The following is a 27,997-nucleotide window of genomic DNA, read 5'->3' as shown; positions in this document are numbered from 1 at the left end:
CACAGTTCCAGGCACACAGAGAACATAACACGTGGCAACTGCTCTTCTTGCTTTTATGGCATCCCTACTGGTCCAACCTCATTCCAGGAGACCCACCGTGAAATCCCTGGATATCAAGTGGTAGAGATTTTGACACCTTCCACAGCAGCTGAAGGGTTAAAAAGCTCTTCATATGGATTCCAAATCTAACTCCCTTTAATCTTAACTGATTGTTCTGAGATCTGTAGAAATATAAGAACATGACTAATACCTCTTGCATGTAGCAATTCTTCAAATATTTCAAAAAAACCAACAGGGTTCCTCTGAGATTTCCCTACACTTCTGATTCTAAATATAGTTATTTTGTTCCTGTGATGTGGAAGGTGATGGGCACATTAAATATCTTGGGGGTAAATTTTCCCAGGTCTGCTGCCCCATTTTGCACAGGTCTTGGCTTCAACTTCAAACTTGATCACTCCTACCTCAACATAAAAACAACAGATCTCTCAGAGAAGTCAAATTCAGCACCGTGTAGGAAATAATTTTCCAAAATGGAGCCTGTCTGGTCACAAAATAGGCAGTTCAAGAGGTAATGATCTCCCTATCAGAGGAGGTGTGATACAAAACAATAATCCCAGACCTAGAAGTATTTTTTTATTAAGTATTTTATTTATTTGACAGAGAGAGACACAGAAAGAGAGGGAAAACAAGCAGGAGGAGTGGGAGAGGGAGAAGAAGGCTTCTCACCGAGGAGGGAGCCCGATGTGGGGCTCGATCCTAGAACCCTGGGATCATGACCTGAGCTGAAGGCAGATACTTAATGACTGAGCCATCCAGGGACCCCTAGACCTAGAAGTATTTTAGGGGAGTTCATCTAGGATCAGTTCTGGTTTGATAGTATGATAGTAACCCCTTCACATGGTCCATCAACGTAGACACAGTCTTCACAGAAAAATAACAGATGGCACACTCAAGAGGGGATAACTTGGGGACAGTTTATGTGTAAAAGGACTACTGCCAAAAGTAAGAAGGGTGAAGGGGAATGCAAGGTCCACTGTAATGACAGGTGAGCTGTTGGCCACCATGTGTCCAGAGGGACAAGCACAGGAAGCAGTGACCAGAACCCCGAAGGAGAGAGTTGTGAAGACAAGAGAAAACCACCTGCCCAGAAGAAGCAACTCTCTCTCAAGGGATCCAGCCAACACCCCCCCAGGGAGGGAACTAAGGGGCATAAAGACACTGACTACATCCTCCTCTCCCCGCTTACCCCCAAACAGCGGCTCTCATTAGCTAAACCCAGCTGGAAGCCGGGGGCATGGAGTCCATGTCGATCTAGCATTGAAAGCAGAGAGCACAGTGGTGAGGCAGGAAGAGTGAATCTGGATCCAGGAAATCCCCACCAACAAGAGAATTTTATCTTCTCAATTTGGGCCACAATTTGAAGACAAATGCAGCCTAAAATGGAATTCTTTCCTTCTTTCCTTCCTACCTTTCCTTCCTTCCTTCTTTCCTTTGCTCCCTCTCTCTCTCTCTCTCACTCTCTTTCTCTTTCTTTCTGTCTCCCATTGGCCTGAGGAAAAGAAGGACCCTCAGGGGAAGGAATGCATCATTTGGTTAGGATGCTTTAGCTATAGGCATTATGTTCCAGCTCAGACAGAAACAAGAAGGAGCAAAGCATTAGACCAGTTGGGCCTTTTCTCACCATCTCCAGGCCATCAGACTGAGTGCAGGGGGAGCACCAGCGAAAGAGAAATGAGTGGGTCTACTACTGATGACATTTCAAAATTTTATTCTCCATTTATTATCAAAAAGGAGTGTGTTTAAAAATGTATATGTGACCTTCTTAATCATAAATTTGAAAAGATATACAGCAGATTCATTGCCTCTCTCTGAGCTCTCCTCACATTGCCCCAGCAGGAAACAAAAGGAAATCCAGTAAGAAAGTTAACTTTCAAACTAGAAGTGAGTGCGTACTAGAGGCTTTGATATTTCTGTAAGGGCAGAACTCCCACCAATCTCATTCCATTAAGGGTAAAATGATATGGAGAGAGTTGTCTCAGGCACAAATCATTTGTTTCCAAAGGAATAATAATAATAAAACAAAGGTCTTGCTGCATCTATGAAAAATAGGCATTTAACAGAAATGTTTGGGTAGCTCTGAAAACCTGGATGAAAAATGAAAAATCGAGCTTCTCCAAAACATAGATATTTAAGAACTGGACAGCTAACCAAGTTGTAAAAACTGAGGATGGCATGCTTAGTATTTAAGCCCGTGGCTGACAGTGTTTGCGGTGATAATGATACTCTATGGTAATTTAAAAACGTATAGGCAGGTGTTTCGGCAACTGGCAAATACAGCTACAAAGCAGAAATAGAGGAAAAGGATGTAGAAGGAAATAAAACACAAAACGATAGTTTTGGAATCTGTATTCTATCAGAATTCAAAATTTAAGTATTAAAAAACCCTCTTGGCAATATAGGAAAAAAATCATGTTTATTCTTATAATCATGAAGCTTAACTGATTCCCCTCCCTTTTTTTTCCTTAAAAGAGGGGGAAATCCAAGCCTCTGAGTAGGACATGAAAGTCCCTCTGCCTATGGCTCTAGGCTTCAACTCAGCCTTATCTTCCACACACACGTCCTCTTGGGAAACACCTACTGCCTATCTTCATCCCCAACAATTCCTCAATATTCTCTATTCCTTAAAGTGTCCCCATTCTTCTCCACGGGCCACCTTCTCTGCATCCCCCAAGGCTCAGCAGTATTCAAATGCCACCTCTCCTTTGAGGTTTCTCTTGCTCCTCTAACTAGATTTGTGGGTTTCTCTTCTTGGCTGACTCATCCACTGTACAAATATTTATGGAGCACCTACATGTACCAGTCTCTGCTAGATGTAAGATCACCATGACAAGAGCCAGACATGACTTTGACCTTCACAGAACACAGACACTACTGGCAAAGACAGGTGCTAAACAAATAAATACAGAAACAAATATAAAATCACGAAAATGGGGAGCCTGGGTGGCGTGGGTTAAGCCTCTGCCTTCAGCTCAGGTCATGGTCTCAGGGTCCTGGGATCGAGCCCCGCATCGGGCTCTCTGCTTGGCAGGGAGCCTGCTTCCTCCTCTCTCTCTCTGCCTGCCTCTCTGCCTACTTGTGATCTCTCTCACTCTCTCTGTTAAATAAATAAATAAAATCGTTAAAAAATTTTTTTAAATCACAAAAGTGATGAAAGCCAAGGAGAAGAAACACATGGAGCTAGGAACATGCCAACAGGTGATTTGAACCCTCTCAGCAGATTAAGGAAAGCCTTGTTGCCATGTCAGCTAAGCACTTGTCTGGTTGAACTGAAGTGAATTCCACTCTCCCACCCACTAGGGCAAGAACCTCTTGGGTGAAGGGCTTTTGACCTCTTGCACCTACTCCAATTTCTTGCTAAGTGTCTGGCACACAGCCAGTGCTCAATAAATTTGTTGTACAAATTTATATTTAAAAGTCTACAATTTGAAGTGCAGAAAAAATCGCCATGCTACTCCGACTGCAAATTATAACCACTTTAAAAAAAGATACATACAAGGAAAGAGGAAGAAAAACTTGCACAAAATTAGTTTGTGACCTGAAATATTTCTACTTTATGAATATTTTTGGCTGACAACTTAGCATTTTCTTCCGGTGGTTGTCACAGAATTCTTGTGATGTTTGCAGAATTAATGGAATGTTTACAGAAGTTGGAATTTTTTTTCACTTAGAGCCCATGGAATAGCCACAGCCACAGAATGTTTTTTTTTTTTAATCGCATAAAATGGTTACATGATAAATAGGATAGTCATATCACTCATGGAATCTTCAGATCCTTCAAGACTCAAGCACTTTTGACTTCTGAAACTTGGGATTTTTTTTCTCTAGCTGTTCTGAGATTCTTGCCAACTGGGTCACACAATTTCACCAGCAGGGGGTACCAAACGCTGGTAAAAAGAGAACACGCATGCAAGTGTTTCTATTCCTCTACAGGGACATTTTTAGAGCTGAAGAATGTTTTAAGACCTGGCAATCCAAAGTTTACTCTTTCTGACAGGTGGGGACAATGTGATGTGACCATAGCTCTTGGCATTCTTTCTTCTAACAGATCACTCTGAGGTCTTTCTGACCTTTGCTTGTTAGCTGAGTGAGTGTAGGTGGCAGGGGAGATGCCCCATGATGGACTGTGAGTCCTATGATTTATTCTCAGCACCACTCTTTATAAGGGGTAGTGTCAGGTGGAATGGCTCAAGGGAGAGGAATACGAGGCTGTGAAAGGTTCTGAAATCACACTTTGAGAGAAGGAGCGCTGGAAACAATGGGGATTATTTCTCAAGGAGAGGGAATATTTAGGAATGCTCTCTTCACTCATCTGATGTCTGGCTCTGTCGTGGCCCCAGGGGCAGAATTAGAAACAGGTTGGCTTGAGACAAGGAAGAAAGAACCAACTAGAAGTGCTTGGGTCTCTTCTGGAAGTGCTGATGCCCGACTGTCCTTCCCGTTTCTTCTTCTTTGGTGATCTTCTTTCTCTACATCTTTTAAGTCCCAACTCAAACGTCCCCTAGTCTTAGAAGTCTTTGTTTCCTTCCCAAAGTTAATAGTGTCTTCCTCTTTGCTCACTGGAAAAATGTTTAATAAACACCTACTTTGTACCAGTAGCTCTTAGAAAGAGACCATGATGTAAAAAACCAGGCATGGCCCTTGCCCTGCTTAAGCTCTCAGAAGTAACGAGCATTCCTCACTGGAAAAGTTCAAGTAGAGACCGAGAAGCCACTTGGGAAAGAGGCGATGGGGAATTCCACCATCTGGATTCTGTAAAACCCTTGAATCTATTCTGGGCTGGGAACGGGAGGCTCTAGCCAATTGGGGGAGAGTATTGGGGGTTCCACATAGCATGAAGAGCTATGCCCATGCTCCTACGGAGACATGGATAAGGCATTCTTTCTTTTCCCCACAGGGGTCTTCCTCTGACCCATCCTCTATTGGTATCTCTGGACAGACGTTCCTGGGAAGCAACAAAGATGAGAACACTAGAGCCAGAGAGAGATCCTCAGCCCATAGAAGGTGGACAAAGAAAACACAGCTGAGGCTCTACTCCTATTACAAGCTGGCCCTCTACCCTTTGGAGCCAGGTTGTCCCTGCGCTGGCAAGATGGGATCTTTAATTGAAGCTATTCATCAGAAATATAAGGGAACTGTACCATCCGCTCATTTTATTCAAGAAGAAACAGGCCCGGACAGAGGAGAGGCTTAGCCAAGGCACATGGCACAATGGCAGAGGCCACAGGACCCAAACCCTGCTTTCTATCTGCCAGCGCAGGACACCTGTTCGAACAACCCTCCACCTCTCTTTTTGGAATGAAATGAGAAGTGCCAATTCAGTCCATGGTACACATGATTTTCGTCCCTTGTGAATGCAGCCAAACCTCATTAATCCAAACCTCACTAACTCAGAATTACTGTAATTGAGGCAGGGGCTGGGCTACACCGCATCAGAGTTGATAGCATCAACAAGGCTATGGATATGTGCGGAATTTAAAGGAGAACACACCGCTTTCTCTCAGGAGGCAGAATGGCAAAGCAGTTAACACACTGGCGTTGGTGCCAGACAGCCTGGCATCAGAACCTGGCTCCATCTCAGACGAGCTGTATGAGCTCTTGCAAGTTACTCATCCCTCTGCATGTCAGTTTCCTTCAGTCTGAAAAGAAGGAAAAATAGTACTTTCCCAGAAGGTGGTTGTGACGATGAAATGGTATGTGACTGGCAAAGCAGTGATCCTAGTGCATGGTACACAGTAAGCACTCAATACATGCTCTTTGGTAATCCTTTAAATACAGGAGACAGCCACATTAATTTAAACTGCCTCATTACTTATTAAATAGGAATCTTCTAAAGTGGGTGTCCTGAAGAATGCCTTTTCTCTAGAAACATCCTTTGATGTGTCCTAGAGCCACACTTCTCAACCTTGGCTGCACAAATCATTTGGGGAGCTTTGAAAATTACCGATGAGCTTCTAGTTTAATTGGTCCGGGGTTCAGCCTGGGCATGTGGGTTTTCAGAAGCTCTCCAGGTGATTACCATGGGCCACCAAGCTTGAGCACCACCGATGTAGAACATTGCTGTCTTTGGACCAGCAACATCAGTTTCACCCGGAAACATATTAGAAATGCAATTTCTCTGGCTCCACCCCTGATCTATGGAATCAGAAACTCTGAATGATTAATAATCTTTCCAGGGAATTCTAGCACAAGCTGAAGTTTGAGGACCCTGGTGTTGAGAATCCACTCCTTGGCTGGTCTGAATCAGTGAAGAGTCCCTATCATGTTTCACTTGTGGAAGTGGAGGGACCAAGAGGTAGGAGATCTGGGGTGCCTGCGTGGCTCAGTGGGTTAAGCCTCTGCCTTCAGCTTAGGTCATGGTCTCAGGGTCCTGGAATCAAGCCCTGCATCGGGCTCTCTGCTCAGCAAGGAGCCTGCTTCCCCTTCTCTCTCTCTGCCTGCCTCTCTGCCTACTTGTGATCTCTCTTGCTCTGTCAAATAAATAAATAAAATCTTATAAAAAAAAGAAAAAGAGGTAGGAGATCTGGATGTCAGCTTAGGTCTCCCAATCCCCTACTGAGTTACCGGGGACATGCCCTTTCCCCTTTCAGGATATTGATTTCACTACAAGGGGCAGTTGGTATCTTAGAACCAAGGCAAGAATAGATGTTTTTTAAATGACTGTCCTTGGTTGCCTTGTGTCCCCTCCTAAAGATATATTGAAATCCTGACCTCTGGTATCTGTAATCGTGACCTTCTTTGGAAACAGGGTCTTTAGAGATGGAATCAAATTAAGATGAAATCATTAAGGTGGGCCCTACTCCAACAGGTTTGGTATCCTTACAAGAAGGAAATTTGGAAATTTGGATGGAGACATGAAGGGAGAAGACATGTGAGGACAGAGGTAGAGAATGGAGGGAGGCAGCTGGAAGCCAAGGGTTGCCAGTATCCCCCCAAAACTAGGAAGAGGCAAGAAAGGATTCTCCTCAGAGTTCTAGAGGGAGAACGACGCTGCCAACATTTCAATTTCACACTTCTACCCTCTGAAACTGAAAGGGAATACATTTGCTTGTTTTCAGCCGTCCAGTTGGTGCTACTTTGTTATGAAGCCCTAGGAAACAAATAACATTTTCATGAAACAATAAATACCAAATTTATTTCACTTCTTTAATAAACACATATATAATAGCACTTATTCCATGCTAGGCACTATTAAGGCTATCACAAACACAGAGTATCGACTCCTTTAATTCTTCTAATTACTATATGAGATTGGGAGCTTTACATCCCCATTTTACAGATGAGAGAGGGAGGCAGAGAGAGTGGAAGGAACTCACTGAAAGTCCACCCAGGCTTTAAGAGATGTAGCTGGGATTCAAACTCAGGCAGTCAGGCCTCTGAATGTTCTCTAAGGTTCCTTGTTAAGTCACGCTTGGCCAAGGGCCTACACATATCCACCCTCATCCCAAAGTTTTCTCAGCTGGTTCACTTCCTTCCCAGGCAAACACACACTCACACACATATGTACACACATGAAGGCAGAAAGCTCACACTCATACCCACTCACGTCCAGCTTGCTCATGACCTCTGTGGGGTAACCATTCTGGAAAGTAGCTGGTGGGTCCTTCCTCTCTGACCCCCATCACTGTAGCCTGGGGCTTCTATATGTTTCCACCAGAATGGCAAGGGTATAGAAGTAACTGTAACATATCCGATCATAACTTAAAAGGCCAAAGGACCCCAGCCACTACCTGTTACCTCCATCTTTCTGCTCTCTTGCCCTCCATGTCTGTGCCTCTACCTGTCTGCTTCTGCTTCTCTCTTCTGGATGTGACTGCCCCTCTCTCTTCCTTTCCTGGGTTTCCTCTCTTCTGTATCATACTCTTTCCACTAAGGACAAAGTCAGACTCAGTCTGACCATCCTCTAGAGGGCGGGCAGGAGAACCAGTGCAGCAGAAGGCCTAAGACAGGTGCCAGGCCCTCCTCCCATTGGCCATATGGCCACACCACCCCTTGGACCCTGAAGCAGGACCCAGACCCAGTCTGGAGCCAGACTGCCTGGGTTCAAGTCCCAGCTCCCTGATTTACTAGCTATATGCCCTTGGAAAATTACTTAGCTTCTTTATAACTCAGTTTCCTCATCTTTAAAATAGGGATTAATTACAGTGAATTCTTATGACACCCATTTGCAATAGATACTGACTTATAAATATTAAGCACTTACAGTAGGATCTGTCACCCACCAAATAAGTTCTCTACAAGTATTTGTTAAATAATAAGCAACGAGAAGGGAGTACATTCCTCACAGGAATCTCTGGTTGAGACAGTAGCAAGTGCCCAGAATGCTTTCAGGCCACTGAGCTCAGAACCCCCTGGGCTAAGCAAAGAGCCCTCTGTTCTCAGGGCTGTGGAAATGGACTTTGGCTCTAGACTAACGTGGTTCTAACCTGCTGTGTAATCATAATTGTGTCTCCATCTTTGGGACTATGAGACTCAGTTTCCTTCTCTGTAAAATGGTATTTGATAAGCTCTTGTTTGCAGAGTTACTCTGATGATTAGAAATAAGAGGTGTAAATTCCCCAGCATGGTCTTTGGCATGTAACCGACATTCCGTAAATGCCAGTGCTTTTTCACATTAGCAGTCTGCATGCTTTTCCCCTGCTTTATTTTTACCTTAAGTTTGTGTTTCATCTGCTCCTTGGGATGAGCGCTCCAGGGAACCAACGTGATGAGCTTTCTCCCCTGCCCTCCTCGCTCCATCCATATCTCGCTTGGAAGACCAAACCAAGCCAGACACTCCGGCAGATGTTTTTCTCCCAATCACACTCTGATCCTCAGTTTCAGGTCATTATAGGTTACAGAGTTAAGTTCTCTGGGCTGGAATGGCCTTTGGGGTTCTCAGAATCATTCTTCCATCCTAACTGGGAGGCCCCTGGCAACCCCTCAGCATGTGGCCATCTAGCCCCTGATTGCCAACTCTGGTGACAGGGACTCCTCCCCTCTGCAGCCCTTCGAGAGGTGCAGATCCCTACCTGGGGATGTTCTCCTCTGAGCTGCGGCTGAGCTGAACTCAGTCTCCTGTCTACATCCTCTTGGAGGCTGGTCTGCCTGCTCTGCCCATCCAGCCTATCCATGGATGGATGGACGACCACGAATCCTTCAGACTTTATCCAAAGCAACCTCTTCCAAACCATCCTTCCTCATTGTCGAGGCTCTTTGGTTCTTCCTTCCTCAGCTCTGTGAACCTCCTTCTGCATTCCCCATCCCCATACCCACACTTCTTCTCAGATCTCAACCCAGGGCACACTCTCTTTCTCACCTCTCACCCCAGGCCTTCAGTTCCCATCCAGAAACCACACTGTCCTGCCAGATGGCCAGCCCCCAGAGTCACCTTCTCTGCTATACTGTAATCACATGGGCAGGGGCCATGCTGGCCTCGTGCACTTCCCATGCCCCGGGGCCCTGGACAGCTTCTGGTGCAAGCACTGTAGAGTTAATGAATCCACAGATCACAGATCTTTCAAGCTCCATTCCAAGCACTATGTCTTCCAGGAGGCCTTATCTGATCTCTCCCTGATGGGACAATACCTCCACTTCCTATCCTTGTCATCTGCCTGCCACTCTCACCATCCTTCATTATAATCACTTGCATAATATGCATTAGGTCACATTTCTCTCTTCTCTAGCACCTAGTTCAGCACTTGGCTCAGTGTCATAAAAGCTTTAAAAATGTTGACTGACTAAACGAATGAATGAATGAGTCACACTTTTAATTCCTTTACTGTTCCTTAGTTTCCTATTTGAGGGTGCCCATGACTTTGACCTGACTTGTCTAATCTATTTCTGCCCCAAGGGTTTGTCCTGGAATGGTATAAGTGGGCCTTTCTCTATAGATGGTGTGTATAGTGATTCTCAAACCTGAGGGCGCTTCAGGGTCACCTGAGGGCGCGTGAGAACAGGGATGGTTTCATTCCACCCTCAGAGGTCCTGATTTGGTGAGTCTGAGGCAGGACCCGAACGTGCATTTCCTAGTTCCTAGGAGACACTGGGACTATCCTTGGAGAACCCGTCTACGGGATGTCACCCCCTGCCCCAATGGGGAGCACATACCATTTATCTGCTGCCTCTTCTCCTGAATCAGTCACCTCCAACCTTATTCCCATCCCCCACCTCACCCATTTCTCCCAAAACTGCCAGTGGGCATAATATACTCTTAAGCATTCCTATTTTCTTAGGACTCTATCCTAATGAAATAGTAAAATGGAAAAAAACAACATATATTCTGTAGATCACATTGTAAATCAGCTTTGTGTACAACAGGGGTTCTTTATCTCAGCACTACTGACACGTGGGGCAGGATAATCTTTTGTTGAGGAGGCTGTCCTGCGCGGGCTTCTACCCACTGCATTCCAGTAACTCCTCTCACTCCCAGATGCAACAAATCAAAAATGTCTTTAGGCATAGTCACATGTCCCCAGGGGGAGGCGGGGGAGGGCAGGATTGCCCCTGATCTACGAGCACAGGTAAGACGTGTGAATATAATAGTTTAACATACAGTAAGCACCACCATGTGCTCGGTATCTAGAAAACACCTGTAATCCTCCCAGCAACACTACAAGGGAGTGGTCATTTCTTTTGTTTTAGAGGTGAGGGATCGGAAGCCCAGAGGTTAATCCCAAACTCATTAAACTGGTAAAGGGACCAGGTGGGATTGGAGCCCCAAGTCTCCCGGCTGCAGAACCCTGCTCTCTCCTGGAGCCCACGCTGCTGCTTCTCTTGAAGAGCCCAGCGCCAGTCACAGCCTCGTAAATGTCTACCGACAGGGGACCAGTTCAGTAAATGACAGTGCATCCCCTGGATGGAATATTATGCAGCTATTAAAATGATGGAGTGCCTTTAAAAATGAAAACTATGTAACAACACTAAAGAATGCCAAATGGCTTACGTTAAGTTAAAAAAAAAAAAAACAACAAAACTAGACAATGAAACTGGGTCTGCATTGTGACTGCCACTATGAGGACATTTATCCGCACTAATGTGTTCTAGGGAAGGTATTAAGGACAATTTTCATTTCTTCTTTGATATCCATTACTGCTATCAGAACGTCTCTGCGATCTTTATTTTTAAGTAGTCGCAGGGTAATAAAATGCAAGATGTTCGGTTTGTCACAGGTCTTTCTTCCACCTGAATTAGTAGAACGAAAGCGTCTCTAAATCCTTTGTGTGGAGCGGGGGTTTGACACACTCTCACTTCCCCTCAGAGAGCCCTGTTGCATGTATGTTTCTGAACCAGGACATCTCTCCTTGAACTGACCAGCGTCCCCGAGGCGCAGCGAGCTGGAAATGTGGAAGAAAATATTGCTGAAGGCATCGGTGTGGCTCACTCAGGGAGCTGGGGCTGTGCAGCCTGTGAACAGCAGATGTGTCTGTCTGTCAGAGGGTACAGAGCAGCGTACCGGCTTCATACATTATGCATCAAGAGTGGCCTGGCACCCTGGCCCGGCCGTGCGGGAGAAGGCTTGCATAAAGGAACATCTGATGAACTGATTGGAATGTCAAAATGTCATTAAGGATAAATTAATGGATGTGTTGCTTTGGCTGTAAGAGGCAGCGCCAGCAAGACAACAGGCTGCTGGCGGGCTGTTCCCTAGCCCAAGACAGACGGCGTTTGCAATGGAGATTCATGGTCTTTATGCAATGTGAGGTGCTTTGCAGGGAGAAGAATCAACAGAAATGCTCCAGCACTTAAGCACCGTAAAATCACAAGCATGAGATAAATTAATTAGTGTACACGAGGAAGGCGGCTGGTCTGTCTGCACTCCTGGGGAAAGCCAGAATGGATGGCACTGGGCTGGAGAGGATGGGTCTCAACACCAGACTCCTAAAGAAAGCAATTGAATTTAATGTGTAATCATAAACTGCAGCTGATGGAAAGATAAGTCTGGTCTGCATTTATTTATTTTTTTTTCACGGATACCATTTCTGTCTACTGCTTCAAGCTGTTTGTGTCTGTGGGTCTTGTGTCTTAGGTGATCAGGGAGACTGGAACCCACTGCCACTTGCTTCTAATGTAACTCAACACAGGGGAAGCCCTCTGGGAAGCCTGACTTCCCTTGGGACATCCTAGGTAACGGTGGTCTATTATTCTGATGGGAGGCTCACTACTACACATGCAGCCTATTCTACTGTTCAACAAGCATTGTTAGAAAGGCCTTTCTTGGGCTCTCTAGCATCTTCCTCCTTGCAGCTTAGCAACAACAACAACAACAACAACAACGCAATAATGAAAGTAGCTAACGCTTACTAGGCCTTTGCCAAGTACCAGGATCTATGTTCTCGTCAAGTTACCAATATACCTTGTATCATCTCCACTTTGCAGTAATAGGAAACTGAAGAACAGAGAGGGTGAGAGACATGCTCCAGACCACACAGCTGGTGCATGGCAGAATCAAGATCCAAACCCAGGTCTGCCTAAAACTAAGTCTTACCATCCTCATTATCCCATAACTCTAATTTCCATAACTTCCACTCATGGAATAGAGCCTTGCTTTTAGAGCAATTCAGAATGCGAGAAGGCAAGATAGGTGGAGCTAATATTTTGAGCACATACTGGGTTCTTGGCTAAGTATCTGGCCTAGGTTAGCCTAACCTTTTTTCCTTTATTTTTTTTTTTTTTTATTTGAGGACAGTTGACACACAATATGACATCAGTTTCAGGTGTATGATATAGTGATTCAACTTCTGTGTTCGATTATATTCACCACAAGTGTATCTACCATTGGTCACTATACAGCACTATTTTATATATTTATGTATTATATATATTATATATCCTAATATCATTGCTCATCATTCTTATTCTATCTTATTCCCATGACTCACTCATTCTGTAACTAGAAGCATGTCTCTCCCAGTCTCTTTCCCTCATTTTGTCTGTCCCCCACCCCTTCTGTCTGGTAGCTATCAGTTTTTTCTCGGTATTTACAGGACTGATTCTGCTTTTTGTTTATTGTTTTGTTTTTAAAAAGATTCCACATGAGTGAAAGCATATGGTGTTTATCTTTCTCAGTCTAACTTACTTCACTTACTATAATACCCTCCAGGTCCATCTAGGTGGTCACAAATAGTAAGATCTCATCCTTTTTTATGGCTGTACAATATTCCAGTGTGTCTGTCTGTACACACACACACACACACCACACATACCACATCTTTCTTACCCATTTGTCTTGTCTAATCTTTCATGCAATAGCCCTGTTTGCTTGAAGTAAGGTACTACTTCTCTACTTGAGACCTCTCTTTTTGGTCTTTTTTTTGTTTCCACATACATTAGAATCAGGTGCATTTCTATATATTAACAATGAATAATTAGGATATGAAATTTAAGAAATGATACCATTTACAGTAGCATGGAAAAAAATGAATCATTCAGGTATAATTCCACCGAAACATGTACGGGACCTGCATGCTGAAAACCACAAGTGGGTGATAAAATAAATCAAAGTAAACCCACACAAATGGAGAGACACCTGTGTTCCTGGGCCAGATGTCAGGATATTGTTACGATGTCAGTTCTCACTAAACTGATCTATAGATTCAACACAAGCCCAACCAAAACCAAGCACAATTTCCTGCAGGTACCAACAGCTGACTCTAAAATGCCACTGTACACTTATTTTTAAGAAAGAAATGGTGGGGAGGACTTCAAACCTCAACTTTCCAGAAAATGAAACCAGACACTTGTTGTCTTACTAAGTATCATATTCATCTGGGTACATTTTTAAGTAACATGTTTCTCTATGTCTGGCATAACTGAATTTGAATAAAGTCCTCTCCATGGCAGAAGTTATTTGTAAGACAAAATAAACAAAGACACATTAAGAGACAAAAGTTTATCCTATAAAATTAAAAATGGGACTTGGGGCACCTAAGGGGCACAGTTGGTTGATTTTGGCTCAGGTCATGATCTCATGGGCTGCGAGATCAAGCCCCACATTGGGCTCTGCCCTCACCACGGAGTCTGTTTGAGTTTCTCTCTCCCTCTCCGTCTGCCCCTCATCCCCACCCACCCCACTCTTTCTCTCTGAAGTGAACAAATCTTACCAAAAAAAGGTGGGACTCAAGAGGCCTATTTAAGAAACAAATCACCTTGTCTTTAATCTTTGTCCTTCTTTCTCCAATGCAGATTATAAAATTTCTTCCAATTATAAAAAGATGATTGACCTTGATCTTGTTCAAGTTTTGTCCCATTTATTATGGTGAATGTATTTAATGGAAGAAAGGGGTTGGTACAGGTTTTTTTTCCTTTAATTATAATTTGGAGCAATGGTTGTAAACTTTCAGGTAGTGACCAACTCTGGACTTTATTCATTGCATATTCTGCCTGGTCTCTGAGGGCATAATTCTGACCAGCTCTGGTGCCAGATCCCTGTCACACCCACCTCCCAATCCATCCTAAGAACATGGTACCAGTAATGGGCCAGTCTGTTCCATGAATTTCTTTCAAATAGCCTGTGGCCCTCGTCAGTTAGGTAAGCCCTCATTTCCCTACATTTAAGAGGATACTTCCTCCCTTGACAGTTATAGGAGATACCTGTATAAAGGTACTTTGTAAAGTGCAAAACACGTGTAGACCTAAAACATAAAATACAATAACAGCTACAATGCACTGAGCACCTACTATGTACCAGGCCCAGATCCAGACAGTGTACACGCAGTGCTTTCTCTTATGCAATCCTGGTAAAGCCCCCCAGAAGCCCCCCAAATCTGGTATCGCTGCCCTCCTTCTACAAATGAGGAAACACAGGCTCAGAGAAGTTAGGTTAGAAAGTGGCAGAGGCCAGGATTCAAACACTAATGCAGTCCACATCTTCTTTCTATAACACTGCTTCTAGGTACTGAGTATGGTTTTCCTTGCCATTCAGAGCTAAGGCAAAAGCACTTTTGAATACCTACAAGAGGTGGGAGACGAGATGACGGAATTATCATTTATTGATCAAACTGCTCCTAGCTTAGATGGCTGGAAGACACCTGCATGGTAACACAGTGGACACATATACTTTGAATGAGCCATCAGTCTCCTGGAAAAATCTTAGATCTCACATCTTCTTGGTAGTTTTGCAGTATAAAGCAGAGCCAAAGCAAAAGAATAGTATGAGATCCCTTATTAACCGTATGTGAGTTTAGATTTTTCACCACAAGTTCTGTCTTCATCAGTAGATGTCCGAATCATAATGACTTGGGAAGGGAGGAGAAAGTAAAATAGAGACTATCTAAGCTTTTCTTGATATCTAATAATGTCCCTTATCGCTAAGCTGTTTTCCAAAACAAAGCAAGTCATCTTTAATCTTGAGGCTCAGTTTGGTTTATAACCTTAATAAACTGTATTTTTCACTCTTTACAAAGTCAAGTCTTCCAGTAAAAACAGGGTCTTGACTACACCAACCTTTTAACCCTTCCACTTAAAAAAGTGGACAGTTGTAATATACCCAACAATCCCTCACCCTCCTAGAATATTCTGCACAGTGGCTCAAAGCCATTGGAATGAGAAACGGCTCCAGAATGAAGCTCAGCCAATATTCTTTTATTCTGTTAAAAAGCAGATTTCATAAGCAGACGTAATGGGCTTCTTGAGGTTTCGCTGATGAAAAGAATGCTCATGAACAGTGATTTCTCAGGAGATTGCTCATGGCTGAGGGGTCTTTACTCCTCATGGTAGCACCAACACCACTATGAGAAGTGATTGTTATGAGAAATTAAATGCTATTTTAAAATGTGTCTGGAGCATTTTTGCCATTCGTTAAATGGCCTCTACACATTTGTGAACAGCATACAGATTGTCTACCTCAATATCTAAAGGAAGGAAATGGTGCTGGCCAATAGGGCTCTGTCTTCTAGTGCTCTGACCTCCAAACTCAATTTCCACTAACATAACCAAAGCTATGTCTAGATGATGATACAGTGGAATCAAATTCTCAGCTGAGGTTCTGGGTTAAGCAGACCTAAGCAGGCCCTCGTGCTCATCTTCTAAATGCCGATATGCGATGACCTTATATTCTCAAGCTCTCTCAGATGGATGGTTCTCAGCCATGGTTTCAGATCAAAGTAACCATTACAACCAAAGTAAACCACATTTAAAATGTGTAGCCATCCCTTGACACCAATGGAATCAGTTCTCCAGTCTTTATAGGTTTGGCTTACAGTACCCTCCCTACCTCACTGCCCTCCCCAAACATGCACCAATCCTCTGAGCTCTGCTCCCAGGAAGGGGGCAACATACCCAGTGGGACAATGGGGCTGTTCACAATAGAGTGCATGCTCTGCATTCTGCCTTCTGAGAAACTTGCCTCTTTTAAGGCAGGTTTTGGGAGCCATATTACAAAAGACAGACCTGTCATTCCCCAGCCCCGATTTTAGAAATCGCCAAGGGTAGACCTTCCACCTCCAACCCCAGCCTTTTTTCTGACCACTGGTCTACAAAGTCTTCTTGTGTTGAAATGACATTGTCCACCTTTGTGGTGCTGGCCAGAATCATTAACTGACTGTGATCTCTCCTACTGATGTGGAGTGGATGGATGCCAGGAGAAAGGGCGTTTATCCGATTACTCAGGGGAGAAATTATGTAAGTTTAAGCATCACTACCTACAACTGTTCCACTTCATTCTGTCCGACAAATTCTTCTTCCATTTAACTTGTGTTTGGAAGTTACAACTTCTGTCTTCCCCCAACCCTGACACAGCCAACCACAGCTCTGTCCTAGCTCAGCTTTGTCATTTAATAAATGACAATTCCCCTGGCACACATACTATGTCATTCAATTTCTTTAAGATTTTATTTATTTATTTTGAGAGAGAGAGAGAAAGCATGAGTTTGGGGGAGGGATAAAGGGAGAGGGAGAATCTGAAGCAGACTCCATGCTCAGCATGGAGCCCAACGTGGGGCTCAACTTCGTGACCCTGAGCCAAAATCAAGAGTTGGATGCCTAACCAACTGAGCCACCCAGGTGCCCCTCATTTCATGGTTTAAGAAAATCTCATGAATTGGGCACTACAATTCCCATTTTATAGGTAAGAAATAAACTCAGGATGCTTAGGATTCACAGCTGCTCAGTAGTAGGTCTGGGACCCACACCTTCTCCCTCCTCTTTTCTTGCTCTCTCTACTCCATTCTTTTCTTCCCAAGTTGTTCTCCAGCACATCAACTATTTAGTTATACAGTGTGTGTGTGTGTGTGTGTGTGTGTGTGTGTGTGTATTTTTAGATAGTAAGGCCAAGGAGAAACATGGGTGTCATTTTTCCAGTAAGGGGTTCTATGTCTTTCCCCTATTAGGCATCCTATTAAGCCCTTTGGCCCACAGATGTCTTTCCTCGAAGCAGATTTGGTGACTTCTACCTTTGTCATATCTTCACCTCCCTCTTTCATGTACCCTTAACATTCTTTTATAACTTTCTAACATGGGCAAGTTGCCTTTTCAGCTGTGAGCTTCTTGAGAGAAGGACACTTCTTTCTAAACACTTGACACCTAGCTCAGTACTTAGCACAAGAGGAACTGCTCTGTAAACACTTATGAATGAGAGAACATGTCGCTTAAGCAGTACAGTCTTTCTAAAATGTGGGTGTTGTCGCTCCCATTTTCCAGATGAGACACTGAAGGTGGGATTGCGTCGATCGTTCAAGCGCCCTAAGCTGCTGAGCCAGCATGCCCAGGGCTCTTTCCTGCACAGCACAGTTATCTGTCTGATGATACCTTGTTAAGTACCTCCAAGCCCAACCAGACAACTAGGTAATAAGTGGGAAAGCACTTTGGAAGAGATAAAGTTGTATACACAAACGCATGTAATCATTATCATCATTATCAACATTGCAGAGCTTAACTAAAGCACTTCCTTCCATTAAAAGCACAGCGTTGAAACACTTAGAAAGGCATTTTCTAGTCTGTGCCTCTGGATCCTATCTTTGCAACAGCCTTAGCTGCAAGAGACATTCCCACTCTGGGGATATTTGCTAAAGGCAAGTGCTTTCAGGGTTAAACCCATTCCTGCCCTGGAGGGCCCTGAGGAGTGCCGTGGTGGGCACTTCTGACCGTCGCTCTCTCCTCTGGCCAGATCAGCAGTAGCACAGTCTCTTCTGTGATACACAGTGAGCTCCCCCAGCAGGGGCTATGGATGAAGATGCCCACAGCCCCCCACCCAGGACAAACACAAGTGAGAATCAAATGCCTGTGAATGAATCACTGTCCAAGGAAGAACTTTTTAGAGTCTATTTTCATCAGTAGGCAACAAGGGGTGACCCCAGTTAGTTGGCCATGGTGTGTCCATAGGCAATTCCATGTTTGTGTGCAGGGGAGGGGCATGCCATGTACTAGATCTGCTTGCCTCCAGTGGCCAAACTGAAGAGAAGCTAATGGAAGTGTGGCAGATTGTGTTCCTTGAGAATGAGACTTTGAGACTGAAATTGACGAGCAGGAAATGAATTGGGGCATGCTTCTGGGGTCAACGTCTGTGGAAGGGAAAGGGGTACGGAAGGTGCAGGAGGGGAGGGGAGGGGAAGGGGAGGATATGAAAGGGAAGGAGAAGGCGTGGGTGGAAGGGGAATTTGGTGATGCAGGTGCAATGAAAGCTTGAGGCAACCCCATGGGAAGTGCTGAAGGGATGACTTTCACACCCCTCATGACCCTGGACGAGGCAGCTCTGAAGAGCTAGTTGTCCCAAAGGGGGCTGACAACCAAGAGCTCCTCCATTCTTTAAATTTAAAAAAAAAAATTTAGTTTATTAAAATTCTCAATTTTAAATTAATTTAAAAATTGTATAATTGATATATAGTGTTACATTGGTTTCAGATACACAATATAATGATCCAGAAATTCTATACATATGTCAGTGCTCACCAAGATAAGTGTATTCTTAATCCCCTTTATCTATTTCGCCTATCCTCTACCCCTACCTCACCTCAGGCAGCCCCCAGTTTGTTTTCTATATTTATGTGTTTTGTTACTGCTGTTTGTCTCTTTCTATTTTCGTAAATTTCACATGCATAAAATCATATGGCATTTATCTTTCTCTAGATGATTTATTTCACTTAGCATTACACCTTCTAGGTCCATCCGTGTTGTTGCGATTGGCAAGATCTCATTCTTTTTATGGCTGAATAATATTCCATTTTATACACACACACATTTATATATGCATTTTACACACACACGTACACACACATGCGTGCGCACACACTTCCACAACTTCTTTATCTATTTTTCCAAAGAAGACATCCAGATGGCCAACAGACACATGCAATGACATTTCCACATCACTCATCATCAGGGAAATGCAAATCAAAATCACAATGAGATACCACCTCATACCAGTCAGCATCGCTAAAGTCAAAAACACAAGACACAACAAGTGTTGGTGAGAATGTGGAGGAAAAGGAACCCTCACACACCGTTGGTGGGTGTGCAAGCTTGTGCAGTGGCTGTGGAAAACAGTATGGCGTCTCCTCAAGAAATTAAAAAAAAAAATAGAACTACCCTACGAACCAACAGTTTCACTACTGGTATTTATCCAAAGCCCTTCATTCTTGAAAGCAGATCGGAGTAGGACATCACAACTTTCTCCGAGAACTTGTCTTTCCAATCACATTTCTGTATGTCACCACTCTCTGTCAACACAGAATCCCCCACACTCTCTTTTACCTTCTTTATAAAGTTCAAATGCATTTACAGAGTAGAAGCATTTAAGATCACAGGCATACCTTTCTAAGCCTCAAGGCATCACTAATACCTAGTTGGTTTTAAAACTTAAAGTATAAACTTAAAACTGAAGTATAAACATCTTCCATCTTCTTTGGAAGGGAACTGCTCATTTGTATTTTCCCTGATTAAGGTGACAGAGCCTCTGACTTGTAGATGTGTTCTGCTCGCTATTCATGACTGATGTGTTTAGACTCTAATTCAATAGAGTAAACAATAAAGCATCCATTCAGTTGCACTCCCCATCCAAATCTATCTGTTCACATGATCTGCCCCAGTGCATTTATATCTATCTTGTTGCAACAGCATTCATTACTTTTACGCATTTGTAATTGTGACACGCAAGTACAACATTTCTAAACCTAAAACCAATACAAAATTACAAAACAGGTCTGATCTGAAAGTCCTGCCCCATCACTATATGCCAAAATAAATGAGAACAGATACTAACTTCTAGAGAATGGAATAGTCTAGTTCAGTGGGAGATCAGACAAAATGGGGGCATCAACCTCACACATACACCCACCTGTGTGTACTCATTCATGTGATCAACACGGTCTTACGATGTCTGATTTGTTCTGGGCTCCAAGTTAGTCATCGGGAAGCGAAAGATGAGTAATACACAGTCCTAGTCAACAGGGAGACAGACGTGCAAATACACCGTGGGCAGTCTAACCTGTCTAACCGGAGAATGGCTCGTGAATGAGTGAGTCAGCAGGGGATGAATGAAAGCCAACCGAATGCAATGACAATGATGAGGGCACAGTGCTAGAGATACTATGTCCCCTCTAAAAAGACACTGGAATTCTGCAGGCACAGATGGTGCCAAGGCATCCCGGGAAGAGGGCAAAGGGCAATACTTTCCAATACTGAGAAAGGGACAGTGGCATCGGGGAGAGAAGTTGTTCTCAAAGTCCACACGCAGAATAATTTATCTGAGGTGTGTGCGCACATGCAGATTCCCGGGCCACACCTTCAGAGGGACTGAGCTGCTCTGGGGTAGGGCCCAGGAATCAGAATTTTTGCCACGGTCCTCCTCTTGGCGGAATGGCAAGCGGCAGCATGGCACTAGCCTCTGCCTTGGCCTCGTGGCAACACCTTCTATTTCTGCTTGTCAACACGTTTGCCATCAGCTTTTGGTAATTGATACTTATCATCTCTAAATGGTTTCCTTCGATTCCCATTTTTCCTTCATTTTTATTTGAAGTGACTGATGAATTACATAAAATGCCTTTTGAGTATCTCTTGATATAATCATTTTAAATTCCTCTTTACATGTATTGAGGCAAAGATACTTGATTTGCAAAAGCCTGTGGTGTGGAAAGGTGTTCGCAATGACAAAAGGACATGGCTTCTTACTTTGGATGAGTATCAACCGTGTGCTAGGCATTTTCCAAGCATCATCTCCTCGAGTCCGTGCAAGCTGTCTGTGAGGTATGCACTCTTGGGCTCCACTTTACATATAAGGAAACTGGGATTCAGATGCGGAACAGGACCAAAGATTGCCTTAAAGATAACAGCAGCAAAGGGAGGTACAGGGTCTGAAATTCCAAAATTTGTTGACATATTTTTTTTCTTTTTGAGAACAGATCATCTCTCTGTTGACTTTCGTTGTTATGTCTTTTAATATTATCTTGTTCTTCTCATTCATTCCACACACACTTACTGGGGTTCACTGTGCCTGTGTGGTGGGCACCATGGGGGAAACCTCAATGAACAAGAAACATCTTTAAGACACATTTGCTCCTGCCCATGATAAAAGGCAGCCACCATGAGAGTGCTGACAAAAGGCCCATTCCCACAGGTGGAGAGAATTAGGTAAGACTTCCTGTAGGAGGCGCTGTTAGATCTGGACCTTGTAGGGTAAATGCAGGATTCAAATACGCTGCCATGGGGAGAGATAGGAAGGATAGACGGGGGGGGGGGGGGGGGGGGAAACGACACGACATGAGTTTCAGAGCGTCTGCAGACAGGGCTCAGCCCAGGTCACCGTTTTTCGCCTCCTTGATACTTGCATGGCATTTATCCGAGGCTAGGTGAAACCGTTAAGTGCTCTCTCTCTGCTGGAACAGTTGGTAAACATCTTAGTGCTTTTTCAAGAACTACTACACTAAAATGTCTCTGTTTGAAACAATTACTGTGCCCATCACACACCCTGAGATAAATTAACCCGTGAACACATGCCAGCTCCTGAAACCTTTTAAAAAACAGACACCGAAGTTGTTGGGTGCTTCTTTACTATAGGAAGGCAAAAAAGGCATTCTAGAGAAGTATTTCTGTCAGCTCGGAATGCAAGGAATCATAGCTATTATTTATGAAATACCTCCTTTGTGTCAGCCACTCTGCATATACCCTCCCTTACCAGCCCTCTCAAAAATGCTGGGGAGTCACCCCTGTCATCGCCGCTCTGCAGATGTGGAAACTGAGGCTCAGAGTGGTTCCATGATTGTTCAAGGTCTGAACAATCTGGCAGAAGAGGTAGACATTGGACTGTGATCTAGGTCTGATATCAAAGCCCACATTATTTTGCTATTTTTTCTCGTGTGCTAGACAATGGGGGACCGCATTCTAGACTCTCCTCTGTCCCTAGGTCTCAGTTCCTTTGATCTATAGCTCTGTTTGTCCTGGTCATGAGCACTCTGTGGGGCACTCTTCACTCTAACCTTGGCTGCCTCTGCTCTGGCATTCTGGTGCTCTCAGCTCTGACCAGGCAAATCCCCAGGATAGCAAAGTCAGAATTGCCTCAAGGGCCTCCCTGCCAATGAGGGATAGCTACCACTTCTTGTCCCTAGCAAGGCACTGAGGTCGTTGCATGGAACTGAGTTTCTGCCAGGAGGCAGACTGGTTTGTGGATCCTGGCTCTCTGGCAGCCTGGCCAATGGCTGTCCAAGCACATGGTCTAGGTGGGAGCCCTTCCATCCCCTGAAGAACAGAGTTTAGGGAGAAGGCTGGGCAGGGCTGAGGGGCATGAGGTCCTGGGTTCAAACCCTCGCCCTGCCACATCTTGCCTGTGGGATCTACACAAGTCCTCCAACCTCAGTCTCAAGGTCTATGTAGACTCAACACAGTGACACGTATCTTGCAGGGCTTGCCGCGAGCATGAGAAGAGCCTGGCCCATACTAGCAACCGATGGGTGGTTCCTTTCAACTTCTGCCCACTTCTCAACCAGACCAGGTATGCCTCATTCACCACTGTGTCTGCAACAGCAAGCACGTGGTGCAGCGCACAGTAGCAGCTCATAAAACAGGACGAATCTTGAACTCCGGCCTCTTTCTGCCTCAAAAGTCTAGGGCAGGGATTGACCAACTATGGCCCTCAGGACAAATCTAGCCCTGTATTTGATAGTTTTTTTAATATTTTTTTCTTGCAGTATTTTTTAATTAATTTTTTATTTTTTTTATAAACATATAATGTATTTTTATCCCCAGGGGTACAGGTCTGTGAATTGCCAGGTTTACACAATAATTTTTTTTTTAATTGAAATACCTCCATGCTTCTTCCCTTACACATCAGCTATGGCTGATTTCCTGTTACAACAGCAGAGTAGATGCAATAGAGACCATATGTCTGCAGAGCCAAAAATATTTACCACTAGCTCCTTCTGGAAAAGGTCTGTGGACCCCTGAGCTTGTGCCTAGGATCTTTCAGTGCAGGGAGCGCCCTTGAGGACCTCTTTGTTTTGGGGAAAAAGAAGTTCCTCTATTTCTTCCCTACTCACACTTTACAGCCCCTTTCCCTGGCTTATCTACCTTTTTTTTCCTTAGCTCTCTCCACCATTCCTTAACATCTATGCCACGTTTTTAATACATGTTGTTTATTCTCGATCTCCTCTATTAAAAAGCTTCATGTGGGCAGGGAGTTTCGTTTGTTGTGCTAAGGCTTACGTGCCAGTTGGGACCACCCCCGGCACGCACGTGGGAATCCCACAGATACCTGTTGACTGAATAAACATGGATTTCAGTGACAAGATTATCAGCCAAAGCATGTTGGAGCATTTCTCTTTCACAGAAGATTTGGGGACTTTTAGAGGGACCAGGTGGCTCCCGAACCCCAGGGGAAGGTATTACTTTTCCTATTTTATTGATGAGACAACTAAGACTCAGGCTAAGTCAGTGCTTCTCAAACTTTGATGTGCACGCGAGTTGCCTGGGGTTCTTGTTACAATGCAGGTTTGGGTTCAGGAGGTGTGAGCTGGGATCCTCATGCTGCAGCTCTAACATGCTCCGGGTGATTCCAACACTGCTGGTCTACAGACTACACTTGGAGTAGAGAGGGCTGCAGGCATCCACTCAGGTCCATCCCTAAGACTTGGGGGAGTGGAATTCTGAACCTGGAAATCACAGGGTCAGCATTTCCCTGTGTTTCCTTTCCTCCCTCTCCATGCATCTCTCGATCCTATGGCCTCACAGAACCCATTGTGTCTGCCCTCTGGGGCTGCTCCCTGTCCCCAAACACTCTGCCCCCAGACTTTCCCTTCCACAGCTGCCAGCATCTTCAGGCTCTTCCTTCTGCAAAGGACTTCTCCTCTTGGTTCTGAAGATTTTCCTCCTGCCTCTCTGTCTGCTTTGCCAGTTCTTCTCCTCTCCTGAATCGTTAGCTCAGCTCCTGAGCTGGCATGAGTTTCATAGTCTAAGATGTGTGACTTAGAGCTCTGAAGTTTGCAAAAACTGAAAGACCCTTGTGTATCACTGCACCTTGAAGTACAAGTACCTGAGTGTCTGTCCCCTACACTTTCACATTTCTCATCTTTAATTCCACCACAGTGCCCAGGCATCCAAAGACAGGGCTAAGTACACTGGCTAACTGACAAAGGAGCTAAGGTGCCTAGAGACTATGGTGGGTCATTGCATGCCCATACCTTCTGTTGAACACTGAGGCCAGAAGAACCTCTGGAAGACCAGAGGAGCTCCTAAGGGCCACCACTACTGTCCTGAAGGGGGAAAGAAAGAAAACTAACATTTCAGGAGTGCCAACTTTGTGCCAGGCACAATACAAAATTCCTCATTTCCTGAGTTAGGCACTATGATCTCTATTTTGGATTTAAGAGAAATAAGGCTCAAGGTGTTCAGAAGACTTTCTCAAGGTTTCATACATGAGTGACAAAGATGTGACTTGTACCCAGAGCATCACAACTCTGAAAGCTCATTCTCTTTCTACCACAGCAACAACACCCTATATTGTTCCTGTGCTTAGAATTCTTATTTCCTCAGTAGTGGGAAAAATCCATCTCTATAAACACTGGTAACTATTCCTTGCCCCATTAGAAATTTAGTCATCCCAGTAAGCACTCCTATACCAGAGTACATACAGGCACCTCTCAGCTGACATTTCAAGTGTTTGGTTTTATCCTAGACCCCAGAGAGGGTTGAATACTGGGAGGGTGGGGCTCAACGTCCTGGCCATCTCTCCATCCACAGTGTCTGGAACATAATGAGCATGTTCAATGGATGTTTACCAAAGGAATGAATGAATGAAAAAATAAAGCAAATTCTCTGGTACTTTCAGTGTTGGTGGTGGCGGTCCATTTGTTCCTGGATAATATGATGGCAGTAGTACCAAAATCTTATCTGCTCATTGTTTGGCCTATTGACCTGGAACCCAAACATTAAGCAAACGAGGTGGGAGAGCCTTATTTTGGTCCATCCTCATCAGTGAAGGCTTCAGCCGATGATCACTAGCAGACATGGCCTCCCTCATAAGCCTGGGTGTGCCAGAGGTGGAGCAAGACATGGAATGATGGACAATACACTTTACCAGAAGCCAGGCATCCTGAGTTTTAATCCAACTGGATGAATGGTTTCATATACTTCCCTTGACCTCAATTTTCAAACACTGGAAATGCATATTAGGAAGATGGGACTACTTCAGTGGTTTTCTTAACTTTTCATTACCAAGGATCTATTGATGGAAGTTTTTTCCCCTTTATATTTGTGTTTTCAAAATGTCTGTTAATAATGAGAAAAACCATCACCTTCATTTAGAAAGTGCAAAAAAACTGACAGGCAACAGGCCAGCTGTAACTACCAACAAAATGCACTGGTAACATGAGATACCTAATGCCAAACCCCAGACTGCGATCATTCCAGCCCAAAGCAAAGATCTTGGATGTTTCTGTCACCTGTGAAGCTGGTTCTAGGTAAAGTCATGGTTCCCTGAAGACTTAATGAAATACAGGAAATAGCCCATGATTTTTTTCTGACCTCTGAGTCCCTCAAGGCTACACATTCCCCAAGTACACACCAATGGGCTCTGAAGCTGCTGAGACTGGTGATTCTGTTTTATCTCTAGGTTAACCTCTTGATGAAATTCAGGATTTCTAACTAGAAAATTATACTGCCTTCACATCTCCAAAAAATTGGGGGAAAAAATCCAAGATGGCAGAAACATAACAGACATAAACAATGACAGTGCATTTTCAAATGGAAAACATCTATGAGAAATAAAAACTTTGGGGCTACAGATGACTTAGACAGAAGTGAGTATGAGAAAACCAACAGACACTTGGTTGGTGAAGGAAATGCATGCTACAGTTCCCTCACAGGGCACGAAGAAAAGTTTCCCCGGGTCGATACTTACAAGTAATAGGAGTAGGAATAAGCATTTCTTCTATATATTGATGGGCAGTCAGATGAAGGAAATGTCCAAAAAGGGGGAAAAAGAAAAGACAAACAAACAAGAATTAGATTTATATGAAATCTTGATTCTTAGAAATGCACATAGTATTTCAGCATCCCAAAGCTCAAGGAGATGCAAGTTTCTCTAATCATCTTCGCTGAGAATCAGATACTTCCGGTGGTAGAAGGAGTGAGACAGACCTCTCTTAACGATGGAGAAATTCACTATTCACGCTGAAAAAGCCACGTCTAATGTTGGCTGTTTTACTTGTTTGAAGGTTCTTTTCTTCAGGTCATCTAAAACTAGCTTCCTTGTAATTATGACTTTTTTGGCTTTCTAGAACATTCTACCACTCTTCCACATGATAGTGCTCTTATGACCTAAGGAAAGCCACAATGACTTCTATGTTCTCAGTTTCAGGTCAAACCAATCAGAACCTATTTAGTAAGGCCATGCTAAAAGCAAGGAAATCAGGTAGCTACCATTCAAGATGGCTCCCCAACAATCCACACTTCCCCGTACGCATGCTCATGTGTAGTTTCTTCCCACATTGAACCAGGATTGGCCCTATGTGACCAAAAGGATGTGGTAGGAATTGCACTCTGGGAATTTCTATGATAGATCAGAAAGAAGACTTGTAGCTCTATATGGGTCTTCAGAACCCTCAGTTGGGACCCTGACTCTCCTTGAAGAAGTCCAAGTATCCTGAGGTTGCCATCTTGAAAAGACCAACTGGAAAGACACTAAAACTTCATGAAGAGAGACATCCAGCCAGCCCCCACCAGTTAGATTATGTCAATGGAGACTCTTGGTATCATGGAACAAAACAAGTTATTCCCTTAAAGCCCTGACCAAAGCTAAGATACATAAGAAAAAGGAGTCACTAAATTTCATGTTTGTTACATATCAGTGATCAAAACAAAATTCAAACTCTATCATTAAGAGCACTGCGCTAAGAGAAAGGAATTCCAACCTTCAATTCGAACAGACTACAACTTGAATAAATTCTCTGTGCCTTTATCTCCATATCTGAACCTCATATGAGTTAAAGTAGGTCATTAGTTTTCAGACTGTATTTGTAGCCTCCTGGGGGTTCTGTATAGTAGCCTCACTGAAATGGGAGAGGGGAATACTGAGCAGGTAGGACTGTTGGTCCCCCACTATACAAGAAAGCCAGCCCTTCTCTATTTTTTTAAGTATTTTATAAACTGGAGTTTCACTTAAAATTTCACATGACAAAGAATTGCATTCTCCAAAAGAAAGCTTGAAAAATCACCACCTGAAATCTCTTTGCATGATGTCCCTTCTAGCTCTTGGCTTCTGAACAATAAAAACTCAAATAAATCCACGATATTTCTTTTATTATAACTTTTTGTACTTTGTAGGAAAATAAATAGGAATGCCTTTATCTTACAGACTTCACCACACTGACAGTAACTGATACATTTGTGGATTGAGAAAAATTGCTGATAATTAAGGTCTCCAAATATCCATCTGAATAGGCAAGAACAGTTCCCTTCCCTCTTGAGTTATCTGGTTAATTGCAACAGTTATCCCAGTTTGCTTGACTCAGGAAGATGCAGTCTTTATGTCTGCAGTGTG

The 27,997-nt window shown here is 43.8% G+C and overlaps 1 protein-coding gene across 1 annotated transcript in view; it reads right to left on the bottom strand.

Moving 5' to 3' along the window:
- Positions 1 to 27,997, bottom strand: part of LOC111141448 (protein tyrosine phosphatase, receptor type T) — a 706,124-nt gene that overhangs the window by 137,005 nt on the left and 541,122 nt on the right. The window contains exon 14 of the mRNA XM_022494012.1: positions 26,357 to 26,386. Coding sequence (XP_022349720.1) covers positions 26,357 to 26,386 — 30 coding nt within the window. The remainder of the gene's footprint in view (positions 1 to 26,356; positions 26,387 to 27,997) is intronic.

This window comes from Enhydra lutris, unplaced genomic scaffold, assembly GCF_002288905.1.
Source record: "Enhydra lutris kenyoni isolate GAN:26980312 unplaced genomic scaffold, ASM228890v2 scaffoldscaffold6, whole genome shotgun sequence".
NCBI classification, from domain to species: domain Eukaryota; kingdom Metazoa; phylum Chordata; class Mammalia; order Carnivora; family Mustelidae; genus Enhydra; species Enhydra lutris.
The sequence above is the reverse complement of the archived record's forward strand: the minus strand, read 5'-3'. Positions and strand labels throughout refer to the sequence as shown.